Source organism: Lemur catta, chromosome 23 (genome assembly GCF_020740605.2).
Source record: "Lemur catta isolate mLemCat1 chromosome 23, mLemCat1.pri, whole genome shotgun sequence".
Taxonomy (NCBI): Eukaryota; Metazoa; Chordata; class Mammalia; order Primates; family Lemuridae; genus Lemur; species Lemur catta.
Genome location: NC_059150.1, coordinates 19662058 through 19688796, shown reverse-complemented (window position 1 = coordinate 19688796; position 26739 = coordinate 19662058). Strand labels below are relative to the sequence as shown.

The 26739-nt window shown below is 41.5% G+C and overlaps 1 protein-coding gene across 1 annotated transcript in view; it reads left to right on the top strand.

Annotated features, from left to right (window-relative positions):
* The window catches only part of COLGALT2 (collagen beta(1-O)galactosyltransferase 2), an 85777-nt gene that overhangs the window by 37321 nt on the left and 21717 nt on the right, over nt 1-26739 (top strand). Inside the window, exons 2-6 of the mRNA XM_045536391.1 lie at nt 6940-7050; nt 9491-9608; nt 11335-11469; nt 15544-15748; nt 21667-21786. Coding sequence (XP_045392347.1) covers nt 6940-7050; nt 9491-9608; nt 11335-11469; nt 15544-15748; nt 21667-21786 — 689 coding nt within the window. The remainder of the gene's footprint in view (nt 1-6939; nt 7051-9490; nt 9609-11334; nt 11470-15543; nt 15749-21666; nt 21787-26739) is intronic.

Below are 26739 nucleotides of genomic sequence, written 5' to 3'. Positions count from 1 at the left end.
TCTCACACTGCTAGCTCATGCATGGCCCATTTCACACCTGTGTCATCAGTGCTCGGCCTCTGTAAGCATTTGGGTTGGATGGGGAAAAGCCCTCCTGAAATTGTTCATTCATTCATTCATCAAACCCATGATTAATGCTTATTTTATATGGTAAACTCTGTTAGGTATTGGGACAGTCCCTGTCCTCAGGGAAGAGTCTGGTAATGGAGAAAGAAATAGAGCCGGTTAATTGCAATACATGAGCGAGAGCAATGCTGAAAGTACCGCAGGGTATTGATGCATTGCAGGTACGGGGCGTCTGATCCAGCCTGAGGTGTTTGGAGAGTGGACAGGTTCAGGGCTCCTGCAGAATGTGTTTCTGGGTCCTTCCACGTCTTCTCTTTAGAAGCAGTGCTTCAGTTCTTGATCACAGGAGAACATTTATCGAGTAACACCGTATCTTTGGAGCACATCCACAATATAAAGACTTTAACAGAATTGGAAAACCAGTGAGTGCTGTAATCCCAGCTACTCAGGAGACTGAGGCGGGAGGATCGCTTGAGGCCGGGACTTAGGCCGGGATCGCTTGGGACTCGATGCCATGCGTGTTCTTGAAAATGCATTTCACTCATTGTTCCCGTAAGTGGAATTTTATTTTTAGGTGGAGCTCTTTGTTGTCTACACCAATGAGTCTTCCTTGCTGGATGAAAACAAGAGGCATTTGAGAGGGTAGTTCAGTGTTTGAAGTCTGGAGCTGGAAAATTCACTTTTGCCAACTCACTAGTCATGGCGAGGATGGTCCAGGCGGTGGTGACTAACTTTGTTGTTCCTTCCATCGCCACCTCCTTGAGCCTCTGGAGAACGCACTTTGCTAGTTCTCAGGCAGCAAAGGTCAGTCGGAGCCCAGTGCTCCCATCCTCCGGCCCCGCCGGTTGCAGCCCCGTTCTGCAGGAAAGAGGTCTAGACTTGCCAGGTGTGGCAGGGAAGCTGAGAACATTCCCTGAGGCTCAGGGCAGATGGAAGTGATCAGGAATGCTACGTCCTCACTATCTGATTTCCACCTGCTGAGAGGTCCTGCCTGTGTCTTTAATACGGTTTCAGTGGCCCCGTGCTTACCAATGTGAGCTCAGCCCGAACAACCTCAGGAGGACTTGTGCTAAAAATAAATGAATCAGTGCTAATTACTTCATGTTGGCTATGAGTCTAAGAGGCAAGACTTAGGAATGAAAACTGAACTTTTGGAACAAGAAGAAATGTCAGCGTTTTTAGACGTTGCCAGATAAATCTCCAAATTTTTGTCCGCAGCCAAGCAGTTAAGCTGTCTTACCCTGCAGACGTGTTTGTTTAGTGGCCTGGTCTTTGTGCCCCGTTCCCTGCAGGGAACTGTTGGCCCGGGAGCTTCAACAGCCCTGGCGATCCCTACCCATGCTGTGATCACATTTCCAACGTGTGTTTGCCTTTGTCCTGGTTTGATTTTGAATCTGAGACTCACGGGCCTCTGCTAATTGCACAGCAAGAGAAGAGGAATAAGGGGAAACAGGAGCTAGAAGCTGAAGCAGAGAGAAAGCAGATGGGTGGCATTATGGTGAGATGTGGCCTCTACCTCCCTCTGAGGCCTGTGGACATTGCACGTGTTTCCACCACAGGTTCTATTTCAGGGACTAGCTCCAGACAGGAAAGGTGCCGACTACCTGCACTGAAGCCATATCAGGGCCACGGCTCCCCTAAAAGTGTGAGAGAGAGACCTTGGTGGCTGGCAGGTACCAGGGCTCCTTAGAGGTAAAGGGAAGTCATTGTCCCAACATGACCTTCAAAGAATATTAAATACAGCTCAAGGGCTGAGCTCTCCTTGCTGACTTACCCTGAGCCAGAGAGACCCAGAGAGGAGACGGTGAGTGGAGGTGTTGTGTTTTCACAAACTGTGCTTTTCCAGTTTGATTAGTGACTGTAAATCACTTGCAAATCTCCTCTCCAGATGTGCAGCTGTCTGCTCATGTCGTTTGTTTTCTTCAAGGAATCCGTTAGTGATGTCCGTTCCCTTCCCGGTTGCCTTTCCTGGTGTGATCAGGAGCTCTCAGGCTGAGACGGAGCCAGGCTGCCCCAGCTTCTGCTGAGGGGGTTCGCACCTTCTGGGTTCCCAGCTTCCCAGCTCGATGGAAAAATCCACCTCGGCCCCAGAGGTTTTTGTGTCCAGTTGCTTGTGAAGTCTTGTGGCAGGACAAGCACTGCACTGTTGTCTCTTGTCCCTACAAGGCTGTAAAAATAGAACCATTAACACCAGCCTTGGGTTGCCTCCAGGGACCTTGCATCTGGGCCTTTGGTATCTCTCCTCCAACTCTCCGAATAGCCCAGAGCCTGTAATGCTTTCATTATTATGTGTCCAAACGGAAACATTTTTGTCAGAAGGATTAAAAGGCAGCAGTCAGAAGCGTCTGCCTGGATTTCTGCTTTTGCCTTTTGACCGGGGAGTGGAGGAGTAGGGATAGTTTAGTCTCCAGGTGGGGATGCAGGGCTTCCACAGTGGGCTTCCTGTTCTGGGACCCCGTGTGGGAGAGCTTGGCCCTGCACATCAAAGGCCAGCGTGGGTGCTCCCCTCTCCAACCACAGCTGGAGGATTGGTTCATTTCCTCTGAAGCCTGAGAACAAAGAGAATCTTAACAATTCGGGGAAGTGGCTGCATAGGCAATTTTTTATCTCAGTAAAGTGAGTATTTTAAATCTGTGCTTCTATTTTTAATTAGACACATGTGTCTCTGCATCCTCCAAGCAGCTAATTTCTGAGGATGTTTGCCAGTGGTGCATACTCACACAGGTTTTGGAGTTGCTTAATCTGTACACCAGGAAAATACTTTTCATACAATAAGACCAACTTTGTCGGAATGCATCAATGCAGGGAGGGCAAAGAGAATGTAAGGGCTGTGTAATGAAGAAACAACCAAGGAAAGAAGTCGATGATATATAAATTCTCCTATACTTCTTTTTTTTTTAGAGGTAGGGTGAAGTGATCCTCCTGTCTCAGCCTCCTGAGTAGCTGGGGTGACAGGTACATGTAGCTGTGCCCGGTAATTCCCTTACACTGTTTATAAAAAAATTAGGAATAATATAGAATTCTTATAACTTTTGGCTAACATTGTAGTCAAGATTTTTGTTTTACTTTAATTTGCTCTTGCAGTATTTTGAGTGGAAAATAATTCCCAATTTCAGGAATTGCTCTCTACATGTTTCATGTCACGAGCCCAGTGCTTTGACTCACCTAGCACTCCTCATGGCTGCCTGTTACACTGGACTTTGGTAGCTGGTGGCCATGGGTCACAGTATATGTGACCTTCGCCGACATGCTGCACTTCTCAGTACAACCACAAGTTGATGGAGCCTGTGGCCCTCTTCCACACTGCTTTCTGGACCACTTTCCCACCTCTTCGGGCTGCCCAGGGCTTCTACTACACCATCCTTGTGCTAAGGTGCTCACTCGGTATCCCTCAACACTATCAGCTTCACAGGTCACCTGTCTTGCTCTCCAGGTCATGGCATGTCCAGGTGGGCCTGTGGGTCTCCCTCCCTCCCAGACCTTGTTGTGAAGGGAAGAGCTGGATCTCATCTAATTTCAGGAAGGAGACTTGAAAGCAGATCAGGTTGGCCATTGGTGTCTCCTCCGGTCTTTGAATAATGTTTTTAATAAAGCTAGCTTTCATTCAAATATCTATTTTACAAAATAAGATTTTCAAATGTTAATCGCACGCCTCTATCCCTCATTCTTCTACCCCTATGACTTAAGTTACATAGTTTCAAGTTACTTGGTGTTTTATCCCCTATCTTAAATGGAGTTCCACTATGGTTGCCTAATTTATTTTTTTCTCTTGAATATTCCTGAACATTCTCCCTTGTAAAGATTTTAATTTTTTCTTTTGGAGCAGCAGTGACCTCCAAAACCTCAAGTAAGAAGAACAAAAGCCGTTATGGATTAGGTTTGACAAACTCCTATTTGCTGACATTGCCATATATGGAAGAAGGAACCACTCTTCTCATCTCTTCACTTGCTCTTACCAAGGCCATTCTCCCAGGGGACAGCTGCTGCTGGTAATCGCAGTAGCTTTCTCTCCCCAAAAGAACAGCTGAATCGCCAATAAGAATCTAAGCATTTCTACTCCTTTTGAGGATCCCAGACTTCTCTGTCTTCTCATGATTCCTTCCTTCCTTCCTTCCTTCTTTCCTTCCTACCTTCCTTCCTTCCTCACTCCCTTCCTTCCTTCCTTCCTTCCTTTTACAGTTTGTTTCATTTATTGCTAAACTTATGCAAGTAAGTTGCAAACATCATGACACTTCACCCCTCCCTAAATATTTCAACACATATCTCCTAAGAGCAAGACAGTCTCCTGTATAACCACAATATCATCACTTTCAAGAAGTTTAGCATTTGAACAATATTGTCTAACACAGAGATGAGACTCACATTTCCCCAATAGTTTTAACAATGGCCTTTCAACCAGGACCAAATGGAAGATCACACATTATATTTAGTCATCATGACTCTTTGGTCTTATTTATTTTAGGTTGTTTCCCTCAATATTTTTTGTCTTTCATGTTATTGACATTTTTGAATAGTCCATCATTTGTTTTATGATTTGTCCAATAATTTAGGTTTATCTGATTCTTTTCTAATGATGCAAGTTAAACATTTTTGGCAGAATATTACATAGTTAATGTTGTGTCTTCTCAGGGTATCACATCAGAAAATACTTGATGTCAGTTTGTCTCATAACTGATGACTGGTAATGTTAAGTTTGATCACTTGGCTAAGATGATCTCCACCAGACTTCTCTATTGCCAAGCTGTCTTTATCCCTTTGCAATTAATAAGTAGTCTGTGGGTGATACCGTAAGACTATGAATATCCTGTTTACCAAGAACCTTTTTCTCAATGGTTTAACATCCATTGATAAATTTGCCCAAATCAATTATTGTATTGGTGATTGTAAAATAGTGATTTTTATAATCCTATCATTCATTATACATTTATTAGCTGTCATTCTTCTGTAAAGACATATGTTTGAATTTTTTTTAATTTTCTTTCAAATCAATCATATTACTGACCACCCTTGTCATTTCTTATTTTTTATATTTGAGTTGTCTCGAGTAAGTTAACTAGTGCTTGTCTTTTGTTGATTTTTTTCTCAAAGAAGCAGCATTTTAGTTTGTTTAGAGTTCTACTATTTTTCTGTTTTATACCCCATGACTTTCTACCTTTATCTTTATTATTGATTTCTTTATATTTGTTTGCTTTGTTGCACTTTTTCTAGCTTTGTGAGTAGGAATTTAACTCATTTACTTTTATTGATCTAAGTATATAAAACTGAGTTTTTGTCTGATCATTGCTTTAATTGTGTTCCCAAATTACAATATATATATAGTGTTTTCATTATTAATTTTTAGAAGTTCTGAAATTGGTTTATATTTCTTCTTTCTTTTAATGGTTGTATTTAAATAAAACAATTTATAAGGGAATTTTTAATGGAATTTTTTGGGTTTTATTTTATTATTAATTTCTAGTTTTGTTGCATTGTGATCAGAGAATATTGTTTATATTATCTCAATTTTATTGAAGCTTTTTTTATAATGTAATTATTAGTCAATGTTAGTAAATGTTCCATGTGCCCTTGAAAAGAATGTATACCCTCTATTATTGTGTTGTATAGTTCTTCCATATGTTTACTCCCCCCCCCACTTATGCTGTCCTCAACCGAAAGTGATACGTTAACATCTTTTATTATTCTTGTTTTTGTTTTCTTTGCGATTTCTATACTTTCTACTATATTAGGGATCAGCAAACTACAGCTTGCAGACTGGCTGCTTGTTTTTATAAATAAAGTTTTATTGGGACACAGCAATGTTCATTTGTTTACATATTGTTTATGGCTGCTTTATCAGTACAATGGCAGAGTTAAGTAGTTGGAAAAGAGTATATGGCCTGCAAACCTAAAATATTTACTATCTATTCCTTAAAGAAAAAGTTTGCCAACCCTTGTACTATATGAAAGTGCATAGATATTCACACTTAGTATATCTTTGATGTGAATTGCATACTTAGTATTATTTAATATAAAGTCATCTTCTTTGTCATGCTTAATATTTTTTGGTCTGAACTCTACTTTGTTTGGTGTCAGGATTACAACTCCCGCTTCCTTTCCTTTTTTTTTTTTTTTTCTTTTTTAATTTGGTATGCCTCTTCATTTTTAGGTGTTCTGAATAATACTATTTTACATGTGTATCTCATATACAGCATAGAGTTAGATTTTGCTTTCTGAAACAATTTGAAAATATTTTTGTTTTAATAATTGAATTAGGTGGCTCTGTTTGATAAACTTTCGAGGTCTAACGGAAACAAGTTTTTTATACATTATTTGAAAGCTTTTGAATATACTCTATTTTGTTTTAGTGATGGTAAAGTTAATCCAAAATAGATAGGTGAAGATTTCAAGTTTTATATTGGGAATTATTATTGTAGTTTCACAATGATTAAAGCACAGCACTGACTAGATATTTTATGGTGATCTGAAAATTGAGAGTAATTGTTAGTGAAGTTAAAAGGTAGAGTTTACATCTTGGATAACTAAAAATTAAAACAAATAGAAAATTCCCAAGAAGAGTGATTGACTCTCAGTTAATTCATTTTATGCTGATATGGTTTTAGTGTTTTCATGTATTTATTTATTAATACAACCATTTATAGATTCTACAACTGGCTGAGCCCTATTTAAGGGTCTAATGACACAAAGATGATTTTAAGCAGTATCTCTTACTTCAGAAACTCATTGTCTAGTTTGGACCATGAAGGAATTATTTTCATATATACATTTTTTTTCCAGAACTGGCCATTCTCTTTTCAGTCAGTCTGGGATTTTTTGGATTTCCCTCTCTTTGTTTGGATGACACAACTAACCTGTATTGTTCTTGCTCTCATGCAGGGCAGCCACCGATCACAATGTGGACAACACAACAGAAATACTCAGGGAGTGGCTGAAAAATGTGCAGAGACTCTATCACTATGTGGAGTGGAGGCCCATGGATAAGCCAGAGTGAGTAGCAAGAATCAATTTTGTAAACTCATTATTTATCATCTTCCTTAACCAGCTCTCCAGCCATGTGGGCTTCTAATCTTGGAGACACATGTGGCTTTTCATTGTCTTTTATCTCTGTACCTGAGTTCCAGACACCTGCTATTTCTTCCTTTAACAGGTCTTTGTAGTTCCCTCTTTCCCTTTACTCCTACAGCTGCCAGCCAAGTTCAGATTTTCTTAAATTCATAAATAAATTGCCACAATAGTATATATTTTTAAATATTGATCTTATTTATTCATATTTTAAGTATAAACCTTTTATACTTGAGGGAACATAGTGAAAAATTTGTGTACTTTCTACATATACCTTGCTTTTCCACTTATATCTTGGTAATCATTCCATAACAATAGTTAAGGGGCTTCATTCTTTTTAACTGCATAGTATCCAATGTGTGGATGTACCATAATTATTTTAATCTGTCCCCTACTGATGGACATTTAGGTTATTCCCAGTCTTAACCATAGCAGTTTCTTAGTTGCTTCTGTCTCCAAGTCATCCTACATACCATAGTGTCAAATCAGTCTACCTAAAATACAAATAAGATAGTTTCATTTCTGTATTAAAAGGACTCCAATTGCTCTTCAGTACCTACAGAACAAAGTTCAAATACCTGAGACTGATATTTAAAAGAGTTCCTAAACTTAGCATTCATATGTCCTGTTTCTTCCCAAAAGAAATATGCTTTATGCCTTTATTTCCAAACCCCAAGCTGTTGCTCATGTGGGTCCTGAAAGATCCTTTCCTTCTTTGTAAACAACTCTTATCCTAAACTGTACCTACTATGGAAAGCTACTCTTCATCATTCCAGTTATAAAGATCTACTTTTCTCTCAACAACTGTATTCCTTATTTTCTACATCATCCTTTTCGGCACAATGGTACACTTAACCAACGTTGTTAATTAACTATGCAATTTATGTATGTTTTTCTAGACACATTGTATGTTCTTTGGCACGGGTTAGAGTATACAAATACTTTTATTTTGCCCCGTGCTGCACTCTTGGCAGACTCTATATTAATACTTGTTGTACGAATAAATGAGTAAGAACAAGAATAAATGTATTTAAAACTTACTATTGTAAATGTTCCCATGGCTGTTGCAATTCCACCTTAAGGAATTGTAGATAATGAATGAATGAGTTGCCTAAATTTCTGCACAGGGTAAGTCATTTATTGAAAGCCAAATTTGTATTATAATAATAAATGCCCTTATAGAACAAATTCCTTTCTTCTAATCCCTCTATGTAATAATTTGTGTATATATAATATATTTATATTTTAAATGAGTATATAAATATATAATATAATTAATGTATGTTATATATTTCTCAAATCCAAGCATATGGTCTATGTATCAAGCAAAATTCAACAATGAAGTTTGAACTCTATAAAAGGTTTCAAACACTCCTTTGGAGGGCCTTATAATGGAATTTGGCTTAATTTAAATGGCACAGAAAGACTTTTGTGAGTCTCCTTTGCAACCTAGTAATGTTCTCAGTAGCCATGTTTTGACTAAATATATTATATTCCAAGGTCAGTGTGGAAAATATTAGGGCAGGCATGGTTTTTTGTGATTTTTTATTCACTAATGTGTACATACTGCCAGTGCAGCTACAAGAACTTGAAGTGGTGGCCAGTTTGGGCCACTTTGACAGCATCAATGTCCACACCAGTTGGGAGTTTTCAAAAGGGTTTCAGAGAATAAGCCAGCCCACTTGCTTGTGTGGCCATGTAAGCGTCTTGGCCTGGCTGCTCTGTGAATGTTGTTAGAGATTCCAATGATACTAATACCTGCTCCATGACCTCACTTTACCTGGCATAGATCAATGTGTCAGGCTATATGGAATCATTTACTGAGATGCCACTAAGTAAATTAAAGCTTTGTTTTACCTAGGAAACTCATACTTTTACACTTCAACCTTCCCAAATTTATTTAATATAAATATTAAATATTTATATATAAAATAGTGTCTGGATATATAAAAAAGTCTCTGGAAAAATGAGGTTTCAGGCTAGACAACCTGGATTTAAATCTTGATTGTGGCTTTCATTAACTGTGTAACATTGAGCAAATGACTTAACTGCTCTACATCAATACCCACATCTGTGAAATGGGAAGAACAGTAGTACTTACCTCATAGGGCTCTTGTTAGAACCCACTGAAATATTTCATATAGAGATTCTTGTGTACAGTAAACAGCAAGTTATGTAATCTCTCGTTGCTTCAGTTTCCTTATTTGTAATACAGGGATGATGATACTATTAACAATATTAATAGTATCCACTTCCTAGGGTTGATGGAGGATTAAATGAATTAATATATATAAATATTTAGGACAGATCTTGGTATGTGTAGGCACTCAATAATTATAAGTTATTATTATTATTATTCTGTTAGATCTTATCCTGATGAAATTGGACCAAAGCACTGGCCGAGCTCCCGGTTTGCCCACGTGATGAAACTACGACAAGCAGCCCTTCGAACTGCGAGGGAAAAATGGTCGGACTACATTCTGGTAAAAACAGATGTTTGATGTTTTAATCGCTGTGATCTAGAATGTGTCCGAATCAGTTGTCCAAAAACCAGGGCCATAGGAGTAATCAAAACAACCTCTTGCTTAGGTACCACCTCCCCTACTTTTTAATAAAGGCTCAAGGAAAAATTCTGGTAATTTAATACGGGGATACCTGGATTTCATCTCAGACCCACTTCTGACGTGCATTTTTAGTGAGTGAAGAAGCTCCTGACATATTTGGTCTCTGATATAGAACAGGTGTAAAAAACTGAATCTTTTTAGTTCATGAGAGATTCTGCAGGTAAAGGAATATAAATTCTGGGGACATAAGAAAATAATTATATAAAACACAGATTCAGGTGAATAGCTCTGAAACTGTCCCTTTTGCTCCTGTTTTGAGGAATGATATCTCTTCTTTGGCTTTCCCGATTGCTTCCAGGTATGTGGGGCTCTCATGGAGAACTTCTCTCCATGAAGAGGTTCCATCACTCTCCTTAGAGCTTTGAGAGTGGTCCAGAAAAATAGCTGGACTTGATGATTAGGAATTGGTGTTTTTCTCCATCCTTGTCCCCCATAACCCTCTCTCAACTGGAAAGGAGGGCAGCTTCCTAAGCAGCAAGGAGCTATGTCCCCTTTTCGCCTGTGAAAATTGACAGATTTTCCTTCACGAGTTTGTGGGAATCAAGTTTTTCATCTCTGGTCCCCCAAATCCATTTAATTCTTTTGACAATCATTTTCCAGTATGACACTATAAATAACACCGATTTGAGGCAAAGCCAATATCATTTCATGACATTTATGGACATCTGCTGTCACTAGACTCTGCTTGCTAAGGAGAATATTTTTGACCTATCTCCAGCCCCAGCCCCTCAACCACAACAACAATCAGCCCAATAATTTATCACTCACACTTGCAACACAAATAATTTCATAGACATTTTCAAATTGTACTGACAATATTTAACACTGTGTAGCTGTTTAAATGTCATCGAAGTATACAAATGCTGAACCACAAAATTTTGGGTAAACAGATTGACTATTACAAAACAAACACTTCTGACTTTTTTATTGTAACAAAATATGCATAACATAAAATCTATCAATTTAGCCATTTTTAAGTGTACAGTTCAGTGTGATTATTTCTTTTATGTGCTAGAATCTGTTGTTATGTTGTCTTTGTAAGTGAATCACTGTTAACATGGATTTTTGCTAAGAATGGGAAGTAGCTTCACTGGTTAGCAGGGGATGATATAGTGTACTTGAAACAAAAATTCTGCTCATAACATTAAAATAGCAATGAATCTGTTGTGGGCCATTCTGGCGTTAATATAGAAAACCTAAATAGCTCAGCCCATCTGTACCTGCAGTGGGCACTCAGTAAGTGTTTCTGAATGAATTTTTAAGGACTTTGGAGCTGTTAATATCTTGTGCTTAATCCACTAACCATGGTGCAGGTGGGGTCCTGGTTGAGTTTGTGCCCAGTATGGCAGCACCAATTTATTGTGTGGTGCTTTATGCAGAGCTGAACATGTGAGAGTGAGGCCACATGCATGTCGACTGAATGAAAACCAGCCAGCTGCAACGGCTTTCAATGAGGAGGACATAGATGACTGTTTTCTGTATTTCAGGAGCAAGTTTCTGTGGTCCTTCAGAAGTACTGAGTTATTCCTGAGCCCATTGCTGAAAAATACCTTTTCACCTGACATTATCCTTTTTCTTTTCCTAGTTCATAGATGTCGACAATTTCCTGACTAATCCACAGACCCTCAGTCTCATGATCGCAGAAAACAAAACCATTGTGGCCCCGATGCTGGAGTCTCGGGGCCTGTACTCTAATTTCTGGTGCGGAATCACACCTCAGGCAAGTCACTGGGTTAATGGATTAAGGCTCTAAGTTTTAATAGGGCAGCGCTGGGTCAGCTGTCACCTGGTTTACCTTTTTTTCACGTCCCCCTTTGAAACATGCGTGATGCATGTCATCGTGTTACTAGAGCAAACATTTTCAGGAAAGGCAGTAAATCCGGGTCCAATACTATAACTCATTTGGGCTCTTCTGTATAATTAACTATGAAGAAAATATTCCCAAGAGCTCAGCCTTAGAAACCTCAAATTAACCAATGAAGCATGCTGGGATTTGTATTCCCCACCCCCCTGCTTGATTCAGTGATTTTTTTAAATAAAAATTAATTTTTTCTGTAGTTACAAAACTAATATGAGAACAGTATAGAAAAACTTAGAAATGGAAAAAAGCAAAAAATAAAAATCAAAAATCAAAATAGTTAATCCCCACCATTGTCACACCAAGCACAGACAGAAGCTTGCACATTTGTAATAACTACATTGTTATTAGGTGGCTATACTGCAATTTACTTAAGCTTTCTCTTGGTTTGAACAACATTTAAGTTGTTTGCAACTTTTAACTATTATAATTACTATCATGATTAATGTAAATTTTTCTGTATCATCTAATATTATTTCCTTAGGTTAAATGGAATTACTGAATCAAAGAGTATAAATATTTTGATGACCTTTGATATATGTTGCCAAATTTATTTCCAAAGAGTTCTAATAATTAAAACTGCCATGGTACCTTGTTTTTACAAAATTCAAATTAAAAACAGATTTTGAATTTCCATCATTTCTCTTTTCCATAGTAAAAATTTTTAAAGTCTAGAGGTTTGTTATAGTGAACACTTATAGCTAGTTATATTTTTTATTCTTAGTAAATTAGAGAGATTAATTAAACCAATCAATGTAATACGTATCAATGTAGGATAAAGATGTACTGAGCTAAAAAAAAGGTATGTCGATGTGTTCTTATCACTGAAGTGCTAAAATTTTGAGTCTCTCTTTTATATTTGGTTTGGTTTATGATACAGAATGAGGCCAGTGGTGTGCTGATAAATGTTTAATAACCAGCTCTCTGGTGGGAAAACGCTGCTTGGTAGCATTTGCTGATTTTTATAGTATAAATACTTACATCATGCAAACAACTTTAATGTTGTTAAGCTGAAGGAAAAGTTAAGTAAACTGCAGGATAGTAACTTGATGATATGATTATTAAAAATTGGCAAAGCTGTTATCTGTGCTGGTGTTAGAGTGGTGGGAATTAATGTGATTTTTGTTTTTATAGATTTCAAGCTACCAACATGTTGGCTGGCTTGCAAAATTCCTGAAAATTTGACAATTTGTGGCTCCAATACACCACTAGTTGAAGTATTCCTCTTTTGTTGTAATTATTTCTCCTAGTTCCAAGAGATTTTGAATACATGCTGTTATCTGTATCTCTTTTAGGAAGGCAATAAGTTCATGTTTATAAAGGCCATTTCTCCTTGGGAGAAAATGTTATATTAGGTTAGTTTAAACTCATAAAGTCTCAGTTAATAATCTGCAGTGTTTCACATGGCAGAGTCACTCAAGGGTTGTGTTTAATGAGCTATGCTTTGACACCAGCAACAAGGGTGGCTTATCCTGGTGACTGCAGCCTCCAAGTTTCTATTATCTCCTCCTTTGCTTTGATTATTAAAAAGCAAATAGGCCAGGCACACTGGCTCACGCCTGTAATTCTAGCTCTCTGGGAGGCGGAGGCAGGAGGATCACTTGAGGTCAAGAGTTTGAGAACAGCCTGAACAAAAGGGAGACCCTGTCTCTACAAAAAAAATAGAAAAATTAGCCAGGCATGGGGTGCATGCCTGTAGTCCCAGCTACTTGGGAGACTGAGGCAGCAGGATCGCTTGAGCCCAGGAGTTTGAGGTTGCAGTGAGCTAGGATGAGCAAAACTCTGTCTCAGGGGAAAAAAAAGGCAAATAGGAGAAATTTGCTCACTTATTTTGCACAGTAAAACTAAATTCTGAGCAACTTGGGCAATTCTAATTTTCCTCCCGTCTGTTTTTGGCTTTCTACCATCCCAGTTAGGCTTCTACTAGGATGGAACAGAACTGGCCGATGACTTCATAAGCTCAAGGCAAGCTTTAAACACATCCAAAACAAAGTGACCTTGGTGTTGTCTGGCCAATGAACAGGAACCATTACCAACAAAATTCAGTTTATGTGGAAAAGGAGAGGCGCCCATTGCCTCTGCAGGAGACACGTTAATTCTCTTTCTCTCTTTTTTCTCTGCTTCCTTCCTTCTCACCCACCCCCCACCGCAGGATATTCAATGATTCATCATCATCATGAATTTTCAAAGCTTCTCATTCTGAGAATGTTGTTCCTAAGTAGTGTAGAACTTTATATTTGACATGAGTCCTTAGGCAGCCCTTTAAAAGTGTTCCTTAAAAGTGTTCCCTACATCCCTCGAAGACTGCTCATAAGCTGAAGTGTTAGGAGAACCAATAAAGTATCTTAAACAGTCCTTAAGTTAAAGGCCAATAAAAATTTTAATAATAATAATATTGCATATAATAAATTACAGTCCCCAAAATATCTTCATTGACCTTATCACTTGTGATTCATTCTGTAGTCCCGTGAGATAGACTTAGCAGGTCTTCTTGCATTTTTCAGGAGAAGGAACTCAGGCTCCAAGAGGTTAAGTATGGGCTAAGATCAAACAGCTAGAAGGGGGTTAAGGTGACTCTAAGATTCACATCTTCTACGTCTTAATTTGTGGTTTTTCTACCATACCACATGGTCAGTTTTAGGGTTAGCTCAGCTAGAACACTCTTCTAGACCTGGAAGGGAATGTCAGAGGAGGAGACGAGGCTGCAGTGCCTGATATGTGGGTGCTGACGTCACAACAGGAAAGTGACCATACGTTAATGCCACTGATTGATGAGCACCTAAGCCCCTCTGCATCCAGGGAATACTGTGCCCTTCAGAGTGCTGGCCTTAGGAAACTTTACACTCATTCCAGCGAGCCCGCCCTCACCTAGGACATTTTTCAAAATGCCTTTCAGAGCTTCCACAAGTATGTTTTGTTGAGTTATACCTTCATCCTTTCTGGAATGGATTTGAGCTCTAGACATAGTCAAGTTATAAGTGATGCCACTGAAGTGTAAGTTTCTCTCCTGGGCTCTACACTCCATGAGAACTCTGACTCGGGCTTGTTTTCTGATATGTCTCCAGCATTTAACACAGCACCCGAATAATAGTAGGGACTCAGCAGGTTCTTGTCGAATGAACAGTTGAGCGTGGAGGGAAAATAAGCTGGGCGATGCCAAAGTTGTTTAAACCACAAAGTTAAGGGGATTGGCTGCCCTGTGTGTTTGTGCAGAAGGAAGTTTCAAAAGGTGAATTCCCAAAAACTATGGAGCAGCTGCAGCTCCACCAGAATATTGAATAAGTAACTGCATGGAGAGAAGACCCTCATTTTTATGTCTAAGTAATGCATGTTTAATTAAAAATATTAGCCATAGCATAATGTCATTTTAATATTAGCCAATAATTGTTAATGCTTTCTTAGTCCCAGACGCTATCTGAAGCACTTTTTTGGTATTACCTTACTTAATGTCTACAGACAACTCCGTGGACTAGGTAGTGCCATCATCCTTGATTTAGAGATGAGGAAATAGGCACAGCAAAGTTGGGTCCCCTGACCGATACCTACAGACGTAAGTGGCTAAGGTGGGATTTGAACTCAGGGAGTCTGACACCAGAACCTGCACTCTTAACTGCTCTGCTCTACCGTCTCTGCATACTTGCACTTCATATTCAATCGTAAGTCAACATAAAATACACTTTTATGAAATTATTATATTAAAGGACACGCTGAAATCAAAATTATTTCTGATAACATGACTGTTTTAGCATTGTTTTATATGTAGATAGCATTTCTTGAGCTTCCCTGGAGATTCTTAAGCCAAGATAAGAGGAGTGAAGGGGACTTTGTTTGGGGGCTTCCATTTAGCTGGTGATAACTTGGAATCCACCTAGCAGATGACTGGGAAGACGAAACCTTCAGCTCAGAGAACACAGCCCCCCATTTGCTGTTTTACAGGGCTTCTATAAGCGGACCCCAGACTACCCTCAGATTAGAGAGTGGAAGAGGCTGGGCTGCTTCCCCGTCCCCATGGTCCACTCCACCTTCCTAATTGACCTCAGGAAGGAAGCTTCTGACAAGCTGATGTTCTACCCTCCACACCAGGACTACGCCTGGACCTTTGATGACATTATCGTCTTTGCCTTCTCCAGCAGGCAAGCAGGTACCATTTAGTTTTGGTTGTATGGCTACCATAGAAACGTGGCAAATGATTAGTTCCTTTGTTTTGTGCATCTTATTTTAAAAAAACCCTCCCATTTCAGTAAAAAACACTTCCTTTTCAGGTAGTGTTAAAGGCAATTAATTATCTGCAGTAATCATACTAACACCGTCTATGTTGCTATCCCTGACCAAAAGCCAGGACTAGCCCCTACTCAGGAACCCAATTTTGGGGGGCAGACTTATGGGGGAGACAGTGGTAGTGGTGTTGGGAGTCATGGGAAGTTGACTGGTTCTCTGTGGTGCTACTACATTGCTGTTGTTTCTTACAGGAGTCCCTTTATTAATTAGGAAATGGTCACAGAGGCCCAAAACAACGTGGGCAAAGACCCCAGGCTTAAAAAATGGAAGTTTATTTCTTTTCAAAAAAGTGTGAGTGCAGGCCGGGTGCAGTAGCTCACGCCTGTAATCCTAGCACTCTGGGAGGCCGAGGTGGGCGGATCATTTGAGCTCAGGAGTTCGAGACCAGCCTGAGCAAGGGTGAGACCCCATCTCTACTAAAAAAATGAAAAGAAATTAGCTGGACAACTAAAAATATATAGAAAAAATTAGCCAGGCATGGTGGCACATGCCTGTAGTCCCAGCTACTCGGGAGGCTGAGGCAGGAGGATTGCTTGAGCCCAGGAGTTTGAGGTTGCTGTGAGCGAGGCTGATGCCACAGCACTCTAGCCGGGGCAACAGAGTGAAACTCTGTCTCAAAAAAAAAAAAAAAAAAAACTGAGCTGCTACGGTGGCTCTGTTCTACAAAGTTTTCAGAGACCCAGGCTCCCTCCATATCACTTCTCCACCCTCCTTGAGGTATTGCTCTTAATTGTAGAATGCAGGAAGTCTCACTACCATGGACGCATCCAGCCATCAAGACAGAAACAGAAGGGAGGACAGGCTCTGTCCCTTTAAGGATACAATCAAGAAGATGAGCATAGCACTTCCACACGCATCCCCTCAGCCAGAGCTTAGTCACAGAGCAAGACCCAGCTGTAAGGGAGGCACAGCGTGTCGTCTTTATGCAGGCGTGGGCCCCGGTTTCCTCCCTCTAGAAAGAAAGGACAGGGAGGCACCAGCAGTCTCGTCTCAGTCCCTGAGGAGGGAGAGGCAAAGCCAGACTGAACTATCGGGAAAGCATTTCCAGTGGGGCCTGTCGGCTTTTTGCAAGAGACAATTCTATAGCAAGGAAAGTTATTTCTCTCATTTCACCCCACATCTGCTGTCAGGGGGCACAGAACTCACAAAAGCAGTGTAACAGGAAGACACGTGGCATTACTAAAGCCAAGCTTTATTAGGGTAACTTAGACCTTCCTGACGGAAATCAGGTCCCATTATCAATGTACCAGAAACGTGTGACTTAACCACTAGCAACAATAGGTTACGAGTCAACAAGACAGTGAATGAGCTCTCTGTGCCCATGTGCCTTAGGGTGACAGAGATCACGAAGGATCCCAGGCAGCTGAGGGAGTTGCTGGTGAATCAGAGTGTTAACACAAGTTCAACTACAGCTCACACGTCAGACTGTCCTTAGAGCCATAGGTGTCTCACTCCTCAGTGTAGATTTGGTAGGAATGTGAATATTTGATAGAAATGTGTAAGGCTGATCTTTCCCCCCTGGCTGCTAGAGCAATTTGGATCTTTTGGCCAAGTGTAGGCATTTTCTAGGCCTTGTGTCAGGCAAAAGCAATCCTCGAGTGGATTGAAAGTTTTCATGAAGGTTCTTATGTCAACGTTAATGGAAACTGCTGCTTTCAGCTTGGTCCGTGATTTGGTCTGACTCCTCCAGGATGGGAAGCAGAGTCAGGGCCTTCAAGTTGTGCCAGTGCCTTTGCTTCAGAGCTTGAAGTAAGGATATTCCAAGAAAGTGAGCTATTAACAATTACAATAACGGTCACTGCCTAACAGAGTCCTTTTATATAGTCATTGCATAAGGCATTATTGTGACCCTATGCACTAAATTATTATGATATGTTTTTGAAACCAATATTTGGATGTTTGGGCTGGAAGAGCGGCCCAGGCTGGGCAGGAATTTTTCAGCTCTGCCCTGTGCTTGGCCTGTTCACCGGGACTTTGTGCATTTTTGTTCCAACTTCCCATAGGCGTTTTCAGAACACTGAGAGCAGGTACAGAGGCCCAGAGCTGTTTGGTGACTTGTGCAGGGAGAGGAGAGGTAGAAAAGGAAGGAGAGAGGATCAATCCACAAGGCTTCACTTTGGCCCCTAGCATCATGTTAGGCTCTGCGTCAATTGGGAGTTAAGGTTTGTACATGTGAAGACATAACCAATAGTCACAACGCAGTGACAGCTGAGGGCAGATCAGGGGTCCAGACTGTGAACAGGGTGGGAGTAGAGGCAGGAAAGATTCACTGTCATGTTGGGGAAATGAAAGATATTTCCTGATAATTGCAGGTTCTAAAGTAGCATTTTAGTTATCTGTAAGTATTTGGGGGAAAAACATGGATGACCCTGGGAGTCACACGTGCAGCCCATGCTGTGTCCCGAGGCTCTTCCTTTCTCCCGTCCAAAGCAGAACACGTCCCCTCTCCCTGGAAGAGTCCTGATGAAGGATGATCTGTGTTCTTTTGTTTTCACTCTTCTGAAGCTCCATAGCTGTGTATCATCCATTGGAGCATAATTCTTTAATTTGTCCAAAAAGAAATAAAGGGTCTGTATGTCCCAGGCAGGGCCATCTAACCACAACCCGTAGTCCTACATCCTCCACCTCAAACTCTAGCCACTGCCACCGTGGGCGAGGAGCGAGAGGAGCAAGCCAGGCATGCAGGTGAGCTGGGCCTGGCTGCCCATCCAGCCCAAGGAGACAGCACACTGTGCCAGGCGAGTCTCTGTGGCTGAGGCCAGGGCCAAGAGTTCACCTCCCACTGTGGCCAGGGATGTGGGTTCTGTATCTCGGCCACAGGAACTGTCCCTGGTACCAGCCAGTCATCTTCCAATGTCAGAAAGACAAGTGAGTTGGAAGAGGCAAGTGCAGTGGGTGATGGGCAGGCGGGTCTGCCTCCTGCACGTTGCTGGTAGTGATCAAAGTTGCCCTTCGTGTGTCGGGATGGCAATCGCCAGTGGGTCACAGTCCCGGAACCAAGCCTCTAAATCGGGAGTGGGGTAGAAAGCACTGGCATTGGTTCTTTGGGGACAACGATTTGGCACTAATGACTTTCTGTGTGACCTTGGACAAGTCACAGCCTCTCTAAGTCTGATTTTGCATCACCAAGGATAGAGATAGTTGTATCAATCTGCATTGTTAAGGTACTACGTGAGTACAAGATAATATTTGAAATCTTTATAAGAAAAACAAAGTCCTTCAAAGTATAATATAATTCACTTTTCTTTTTAAAAAGAAAATTGTTTTCTCCACCAAGGCGGGTGGATCGCTCGAGGTCAGGAGTTCGAGACCAGCCTGAACGAGACCCTGTCTCTACTAAAAATAGAAATAAAAAGTTATCTGGACAACTAAAAAATATATATAGAAAAAAAAAAGTTAGCCAGGCATGGTGGTGCATGCCTGTAGTCCCAGCTACTCGGGAGGCTGAGGCAGTAGGATTGCTTCAGCCCAGGAGTTTGAGGTTGCTGTGAGCTAGGCTGACGCCACGGCACTCAATCTAGCCCGGGCAACAAAAGTGAGACTCTGTCTCAAAAAAAAAAAAAAAAAAAGAAAAGAAAATTATTTTCTCCAGTAGCAGCTTTTCCTGAGAGGGCCAGATGCTTTCATAGACTTTATCTAATTAATAACACATTTCTTTTTAATTTAACTTTATTTTTATGAACTTGTCCATGCACATAATTGAAATGTTCCAATAGTTCCCCAAGGTTAAGAATTGAGCAGTCCCCTGCACATCACCCCTGCATCATTTCTCTCTTCCAGAAGATGAGCACTTTTACCTCTTTTATATGATGATATTAGGATGATATTTACATCCCTGTTTCTAACTAACATGCTGTATTTTCCTTCTTGATCCTCTGGCTTCTCTCTCTCTAGGCATTGTCTGTTGACTCCCATCCAGAAGGTGAGGAGTCAGCTGTCTCTCCACCTTTTGCCCCTGCATGCAAACACATCCTTCTCATCACCCCAGCCTCTCAGGGCGGTTTAAGATAGATCCAGGGCCAGGCGAACCTAATTCCAAACTCAGCCAGTTAGAGACTATGGATAGTTTTCCTTTATCTACCTTAATAATTTCCCTTTTTTGCTTCTTTTTTTTTATTCCTAATACAATCCAAAACTAATCACTAATTTTCTCAAACTCTCAAAATGTTCAGTTCACCGATGTCCTTTTTTCCATATTTGTGACAATGTCCCTCCTGGAGCCTTCTGACATACTCTCATCTGAGTGGTGCTGCAGCTCTCAAGCTGGGACTCACTTCTCTTCTCTCACGCCTTGACCCTCCTGTTTGGGTCCCAAGTCTTTCTTGTTGGTTGCAATTTCCTCCTTTTCCTCTCCTCCTCCTTTTTCTCCTCCTCCCTCTTCCACATCATCCAGTCACTTTCTGAGAAAGTGTGATGGGAATTAAATATTTTATTGCATGTCTGAAATGCCTTCTTTGTACCTTTCCACTTGATGGATAGCTTGGCTAGGTATCATACCTCCTTTTTATGGAACCTTTGGAAAGTTAAATGGTAAAATGTTTTTGCCTAATTAGGATAGAGGTACACCTTAATATTAAATCTTTTTCCTTCCACTTCCTGAATTCATCATGACTTTGCAAGAAGGTGCATTTTTCTTTGAAGTTTCCCAGGAGCATTTGTGTGGGCCAACAGCAGAGCTAGTGAGTTCACATGGTGAAGGCAGGAGAAGAGACAGTGCTTAGTGGACCAGCCTTGATTCAAGCCAGATTCAGTAAAAAAGGCTCTCTTCTTTGCCGATTCTTCTCTGTTAATGAGACAGCTTCACCTGACTTGGCAGATGATGCAGCTGACTGGAGGAAATTTCATCTGCACAAAATAGAGAAGTCAGTATGCAGGTAATTCTCTCTCAGGAAAACACTGATGATTACAGCAATTAACAAATCAGAGACTTGGATACATGGACCAGTGCTTGGCAGACTCATCCTTTCAATTAAGTCATCTTTTCATTAGTCAGGACTGTTAGTTGCTGAATCTATGTGAGACCATCTTGATTCCTGTGATTCTAGAAGTCTGGTCAAACACAGATGTCTTATAACCCTCAGCGTTCGCCAGCCGGGTCTGTGAGGACCAGGGCTGCATACAAGATGGTGCCACTATTGTCACACTGCAGGTTCTTAACAGGACTGGAGATGCAGACTGTCCTTTGTCCCTGTCTGAACTGATTTTGGAAGTTTCTTGTCTGTTGGTCGACTCCAAATCCATGCCTGCTGAGGGAAGAAATAAAACTAAGGAGAATTATGGAAATTTTAAATTTCCTTTGTTTTTTCATTTTTTTGTTCGATGTATGCCTAGATTTAGCTTCGCTAATCTGTCTGCCTTACAGAATTTTCCTGTTTGCTTTCATATCAAATGTGGATTTCATTCCTTGTTTTTTCATGATTTCCTGTAGGCAGATTACAGTGTTCCATTCTGCTCTCCGGAATGGGAATTCCTTGCCTCTGTTTTGATCCCTTCATGCCTTCGGTGCTCATTCTAGGCCATGAGTTTGCTTTTTCTTCAGAGAGAAAAAAATCAATTTCCTCTGGGCTGAAGAATGGCTCAGTGTTTTTATTAGTCCCCAATGCTGTGTTTGACTTTTTTAATAAAGGAACATTTTTGAGGGCTATCGACATACCTGAAACAACCGCTCGTTTCACTTGTGTCGAACTCAGCATCGGCCGCAGTCCGGACTCCTTTCCCGCAGCTGTCACTAAGCAGTGTGTTTTCTGATTGGTTGACTTTGTCCCTCTGTTGGGTCCTCAGGCATCCAGATGCACGTCTGCAACAGAGAGCACTACGGCTACCTGCCCATCCCCCTGAAGCCCCAGCAGACGCTGCAGGAGGACATCGAGAACCTCATCCATGTGCAAATAGAAGCAATGAGTGAGTGACAGGAGCCGCGGTGACAGTTCTTGGTCCTTTGCCCCAGTGGCCACACCAGCCACTTCTCTCCCCTTCCAGGACTGTCATCTCATGGACATCAGTCTGCCTTGGCTGAATATGTAGCTGTTTGTTCATTCTTTCTTAAACTTTTCCTAAGTAAAATATGAATATGATGAGGTTTTTGCCCTCAGGGAGCTTCCCATGCCAGAGAAGAGCTGGGTACACAAATAAAGACTCTCCACACGTAAATACTTTGCACACCATGTGATAAGTGCTGTAATCATGTTTGGGGGTGTGAATTTAAACCCTAACTTTTCTGCTTTCTGGTTAAATGACTCTGAGCAAGTAACCTCCTTAGTTGTGAAATGGAGATAATGAAAACTTCCAGGGTCGGGGGAGCAGATTCATCATGATACATGTAAAAAGTCGGCAACAATAATTATGACTTCAACTTAATGATAGCTTATGATTTAACAGATACCATGCTAAGCACTTTTCATACTTTGCCCCATTAATCCTCACAACAACTGAACGAAGGGGATTTTATTAATCCCATATTGAAGATGAAGAAATTGAGATGTTCTTTATCCGTAGAGTGAGGATAATAATGCTGACTTTGCAAGGTTGGGAGGAGCAAATAAAATAAGCAATAAAATAATATATATCAGCTCCATGAAATACTGAAATGTTACCATTATTATGACCCCAGTTAGCACTTGGTAAAGTTCTACCCCTTATCATCCTTATTCCATGGCTATCAGTCTTGACTCCCAAGTAGATGCCAGCTCAGAGAACGGCCAGCTGGAACCTTCTGTGGGGTAACACAAGGTTCTAGCTGCCCTTTCTCTGAGCTGGCATCTACTTAGGAGTCAAGACTGATAGAGATGTTAAAAACACTTTGCACAGTGTCTGGAACCCAATAGGCAGTAAATAAATGGCTACTAATAGTGTTATTAGACTATCAGATTGAAACATTAGAACATGCATTTTATTCATTGACGAACATAGAATGCCTACCTGTGATGCATGAATCACTCTACGAAGGTGCTGGGGATTCAAAACTGTTTATAACCAACTCTCTGCTTTCAGGTCCTTATGGTTTAGTTAGGGCAGACACAAGAAAGGCATCAACAAAGCAGTATAGTGTTTTGTGAAAGGAGCAGATAGAAAGACAATAGGAATTTGGGATAGAGAGAGACTGCTGTGGCCCGTGTGATCCAGGAGAGCTTCAGTCCGGATGGTTCTTCAGCTGAGCTTGGATAGAAGCGTGGAGTTGAAACAAGAGGAGTGTTACGGTGAGGACAGCACACGTGGAGGAAACAGACTGAGCAAAGGCAAAACATTCTCACCCTGGAAGACAGCTGGCTTAAAATAGAAAAAGGAAATAAAGTTTGAGAGGGCGGGGTGGCTTCGCTGTTGTGGTCCTCGAATGCCCAGCTGCAGCAGAATGCCCCTCCTAAGGAGTCAGTGAAGGCTTTAGAAGAGAGAGTCGGGCTGTAAGTATTTATTCAACAAATACTCTATTCCATAGACTGTTCAAAATGCCGGGCACACAGCTGCGAACAAAACAGGCAGACGCCCTGTCATCAAGCCCTGCCATCGATACTCGAACAGAGTGAGAGAGACAACGTATCAGCCACATGAACACGTGGGAGGAGACTCTTCAAGCAGAAACAACAGCACATGTAAAGGCTGTGAGACAGGAGAAAGCTGGGGATGTTCCAGGGACAAAAGGCCAATGTGCTTGGGTGTGGAGAATGGGTTGGGTAGAAGGAGATGACATCATGGGGGAAGAAGCATCCAGATTGCGCAGAACATTCTGGTCATGGTAAGGAATTTGGATTTAACTCAAAGAGTAATGGGAATCATGGAGGGGGTGGCATGACGTGATTCATGTATTTGAAAAGACACCTCAGGCCGCGGTGTGGATACCAGAGTGTAGGGGACCAGTTCCTCTCTTGGGTGAGAGATGAAGGTGGTTGGGACGGAGCAGTGGCAGGGAGATGATGAGAGGCAGACAGAGCGAGGACATAGTTCAGTGGTGGAGCCAACCGGGCTTACGGAGACCTGGACGCTATCCATGAAGGAAAGAAAGAAATCAAGAATGACTTGAGGATTTGGGCCTGATCTACCATTTACTGCCATGGGAAGGGGTTCATAAGAAGAGATTTGGGGTGGGAAGTTTTGGTTACATAAGCTGAAGATACTTATTAGACATCTAAATAGAGAGCTGAGGAGATAGCTGGATACGTGAGTCTGGAGTTCAGGCAAGAGACTCCAGCTAGAGACAAACATTTGAGAATTGTCAGAGTCAAAAGGATATTTGCAGCCACGGAACAGTGTGAGCTCATGTACTAAAAGAACACAGACAGAGGAAAGGACAGATCCCCGGGGAAGACAAACAGCCAGAGAGCTGGGGGGAGAAATTGAGAAGTCTTTCGAGAAAGAGCCAGATGCTGCTGAGAAAGCAAGTAAAATGAGGATGAAGAACTGGCCACTGTCCTAGGTCTGCGAGCCCCAGATAAGGGCACTTGAGTGCGGTGATGCGAACACAGGCCCATTGAAGCTGAGGAGAAGACAATGGGGAGATGAGAAAGTGACATCTTGATGGGATGGGGACAGAGAAGTGGGATGGAGCCTGTTAGCGGGTGAGAAATCCAGGGGGTAGTTATTCCAGCTTGGCTTGGTTTGTCTGTATGTGTTATTTTTTTAAAAAAATAGGAAATTACAACATGTTTTTGTGCTAATGAGAAGGTTCCAATATATAAGGAGGCCTGGATGATGGAGAAGAATAGGTCACTGTAAGGCTGGACTCCCTGAGAAAACAAGAGGAGCTGTTGCCCAAGACAGTATTGGAGAGGTCGTCCTAGATAGGAACAGGGACGCCCCAGCCACTGTGGCCCGCGGACGGCAGGGTGTGTAGGTACACACACAGCTGGGTTTGTGGACTTGAGGTGGAATGAAAAGGTAGGTCTCATCTGATTTTGAAAATTTTCTCTATGAAGTATGGAGTCCAGTCTCCAGAGAACCTGGAGATGTTAGGAGAGCGAAGGCATGAAATACATCTCTCAGAAGCGGGGAGGTAAACCCACTATGGAATATACTTGCGGCACTTGGCAATGCCACAGGTGACAGTTTGGCCTCTGTGGCTGTCACTTGGAAGTGGCTCAGTCAACACAGTTGTGAGTTTCTCCTGCAGTAGTCTTCTTGGTCTTGACCAAGCGGGCAATTGGGTTTACCCAGGATTAGGGCAAATCAGGCGAGATCAGTTGAAGAGAATGGAGATTCTTTACGAGGGAATGGCCCGGGAGTTTATGGGTTGTAGAGATCAGAGTGGAAGCATCTGAGTGAGGTGGGAGATGGGTTATAACGACAACTAACACTTACTGAAAGCACCATGCCCATCACTCTATGCTTGCTAACTCATTTAGTGCCTTAGGAGCTGTACAGAGAATTGGAATGTGCTTCTTTTGGGAGATGAATGACAGAGGCCAGATCTTGCAAAGGTGGTAGCTCTAAATGGGTGATGAAACATGCAGAGACGGGTCTTGCAAATCACAGCATGAGGCGATAGAAGTCTCAGGTGCTGATTCTCAGTACTGTATCAACATTTTGAGGCACCAGAACGCCACGTAAAGATTACTAAAATTATTGGATTTGAAGTCAGAAGGTCTAAAACTGAGTTCCCAGGTTGCTAATCTCTCACTCTTTGCCCTCGGACAAGTCTACATCTGGATCAGTCTCAGATTCTTCATTTGTAAGAACAAACAACAACAAAAAGTGAAGATAAAATTACATGGTGACCATGAAAGTCTTAACAAGTTGTAAGCCACTTAAGTACTCTGTTGAGTGTGACTGTTATGGTCTAGAATGGAGATGTGCTTGAGGAAGATTGTTTTGACAACAGTGTGCATAATGAGTTAAAATAGGAAAGACTGATGGCATGCCAGCGTTTGAAAAATATTAACACAGCCCAGGCACGTGGGTGAGGGCCTGAGCCAGGGTGGTGGCTGAAGCACTAGAATTTCAGGTGAAACTATAGAGAAGTGTTAGGATTTGATCCAAGTGCGATATCTCAAGCACTTTTCTAGACATGACTGGGCTAAATGAGCTCCTGTGAACCCAGCCCAGCTGCTCAGATGCCCAACACCAACGGCCACCAAGGACTAGCTCTGGGAGTGGTGTGGAGTGGGGCTTAAGAGCTCAGGTGCAAAAGCCAGACCTAGGTTGAAACACCAGCTCTATCATCTCTATGACCTTGGGCAAGTTTATTTAAATCTTTGTTTCTTTGTCTGTAAAAACAGAGACACTCTTATCTATCCCATGGTATATGTGAAGATTAAATAAATGTGACTGTATATGTCAAGTGTGCAGCCTAGAGTTCCGTGAGCAATAAGATCTCTGTAACAATAGCTATAATTATTATTCCTAGGTCTTGAAACTATCCAAGAACCAATGAAGCCCATGGTCCCAAGTGGTGGTATTGGGGGGGACCACTTACAGGAAGAGATTCAATGATAGACTGGATAAATTATGAATGATGACCTGTGATCCCAGCTACTTTGGAGGCTGAGATGGGAGGATCACTTGAGGCCAGGAGTTCAAGACTAGCCTGGACAACATAGTGAGACCCCATCTCAAAAAAAAAAAAAAGTGTGAATGATAGAGTCAGAAATAACCACAAACAGAAGCTGGCATAAACCTAAACCTCAAATCTGATGTCAGCAAAGAAACATCCCCTCTCCCCCATAGTAAGTTCCTTAGGTTGAACTGACTGTATCACTTCCTGTTTTCCTCTGTGGCTTAGTGCTTGCTGCCTTCAGTGGCAAAACCCAGGCACACTTCTTTGATATTTTTGCTCAACAGTGACTTTCAGGAGCCAGCCACTTGTGTGTGGCTCTTTTGCTACACTTGTCCTGTGAACGCAATGACTGTTCATGTTGGCTGGAAGCA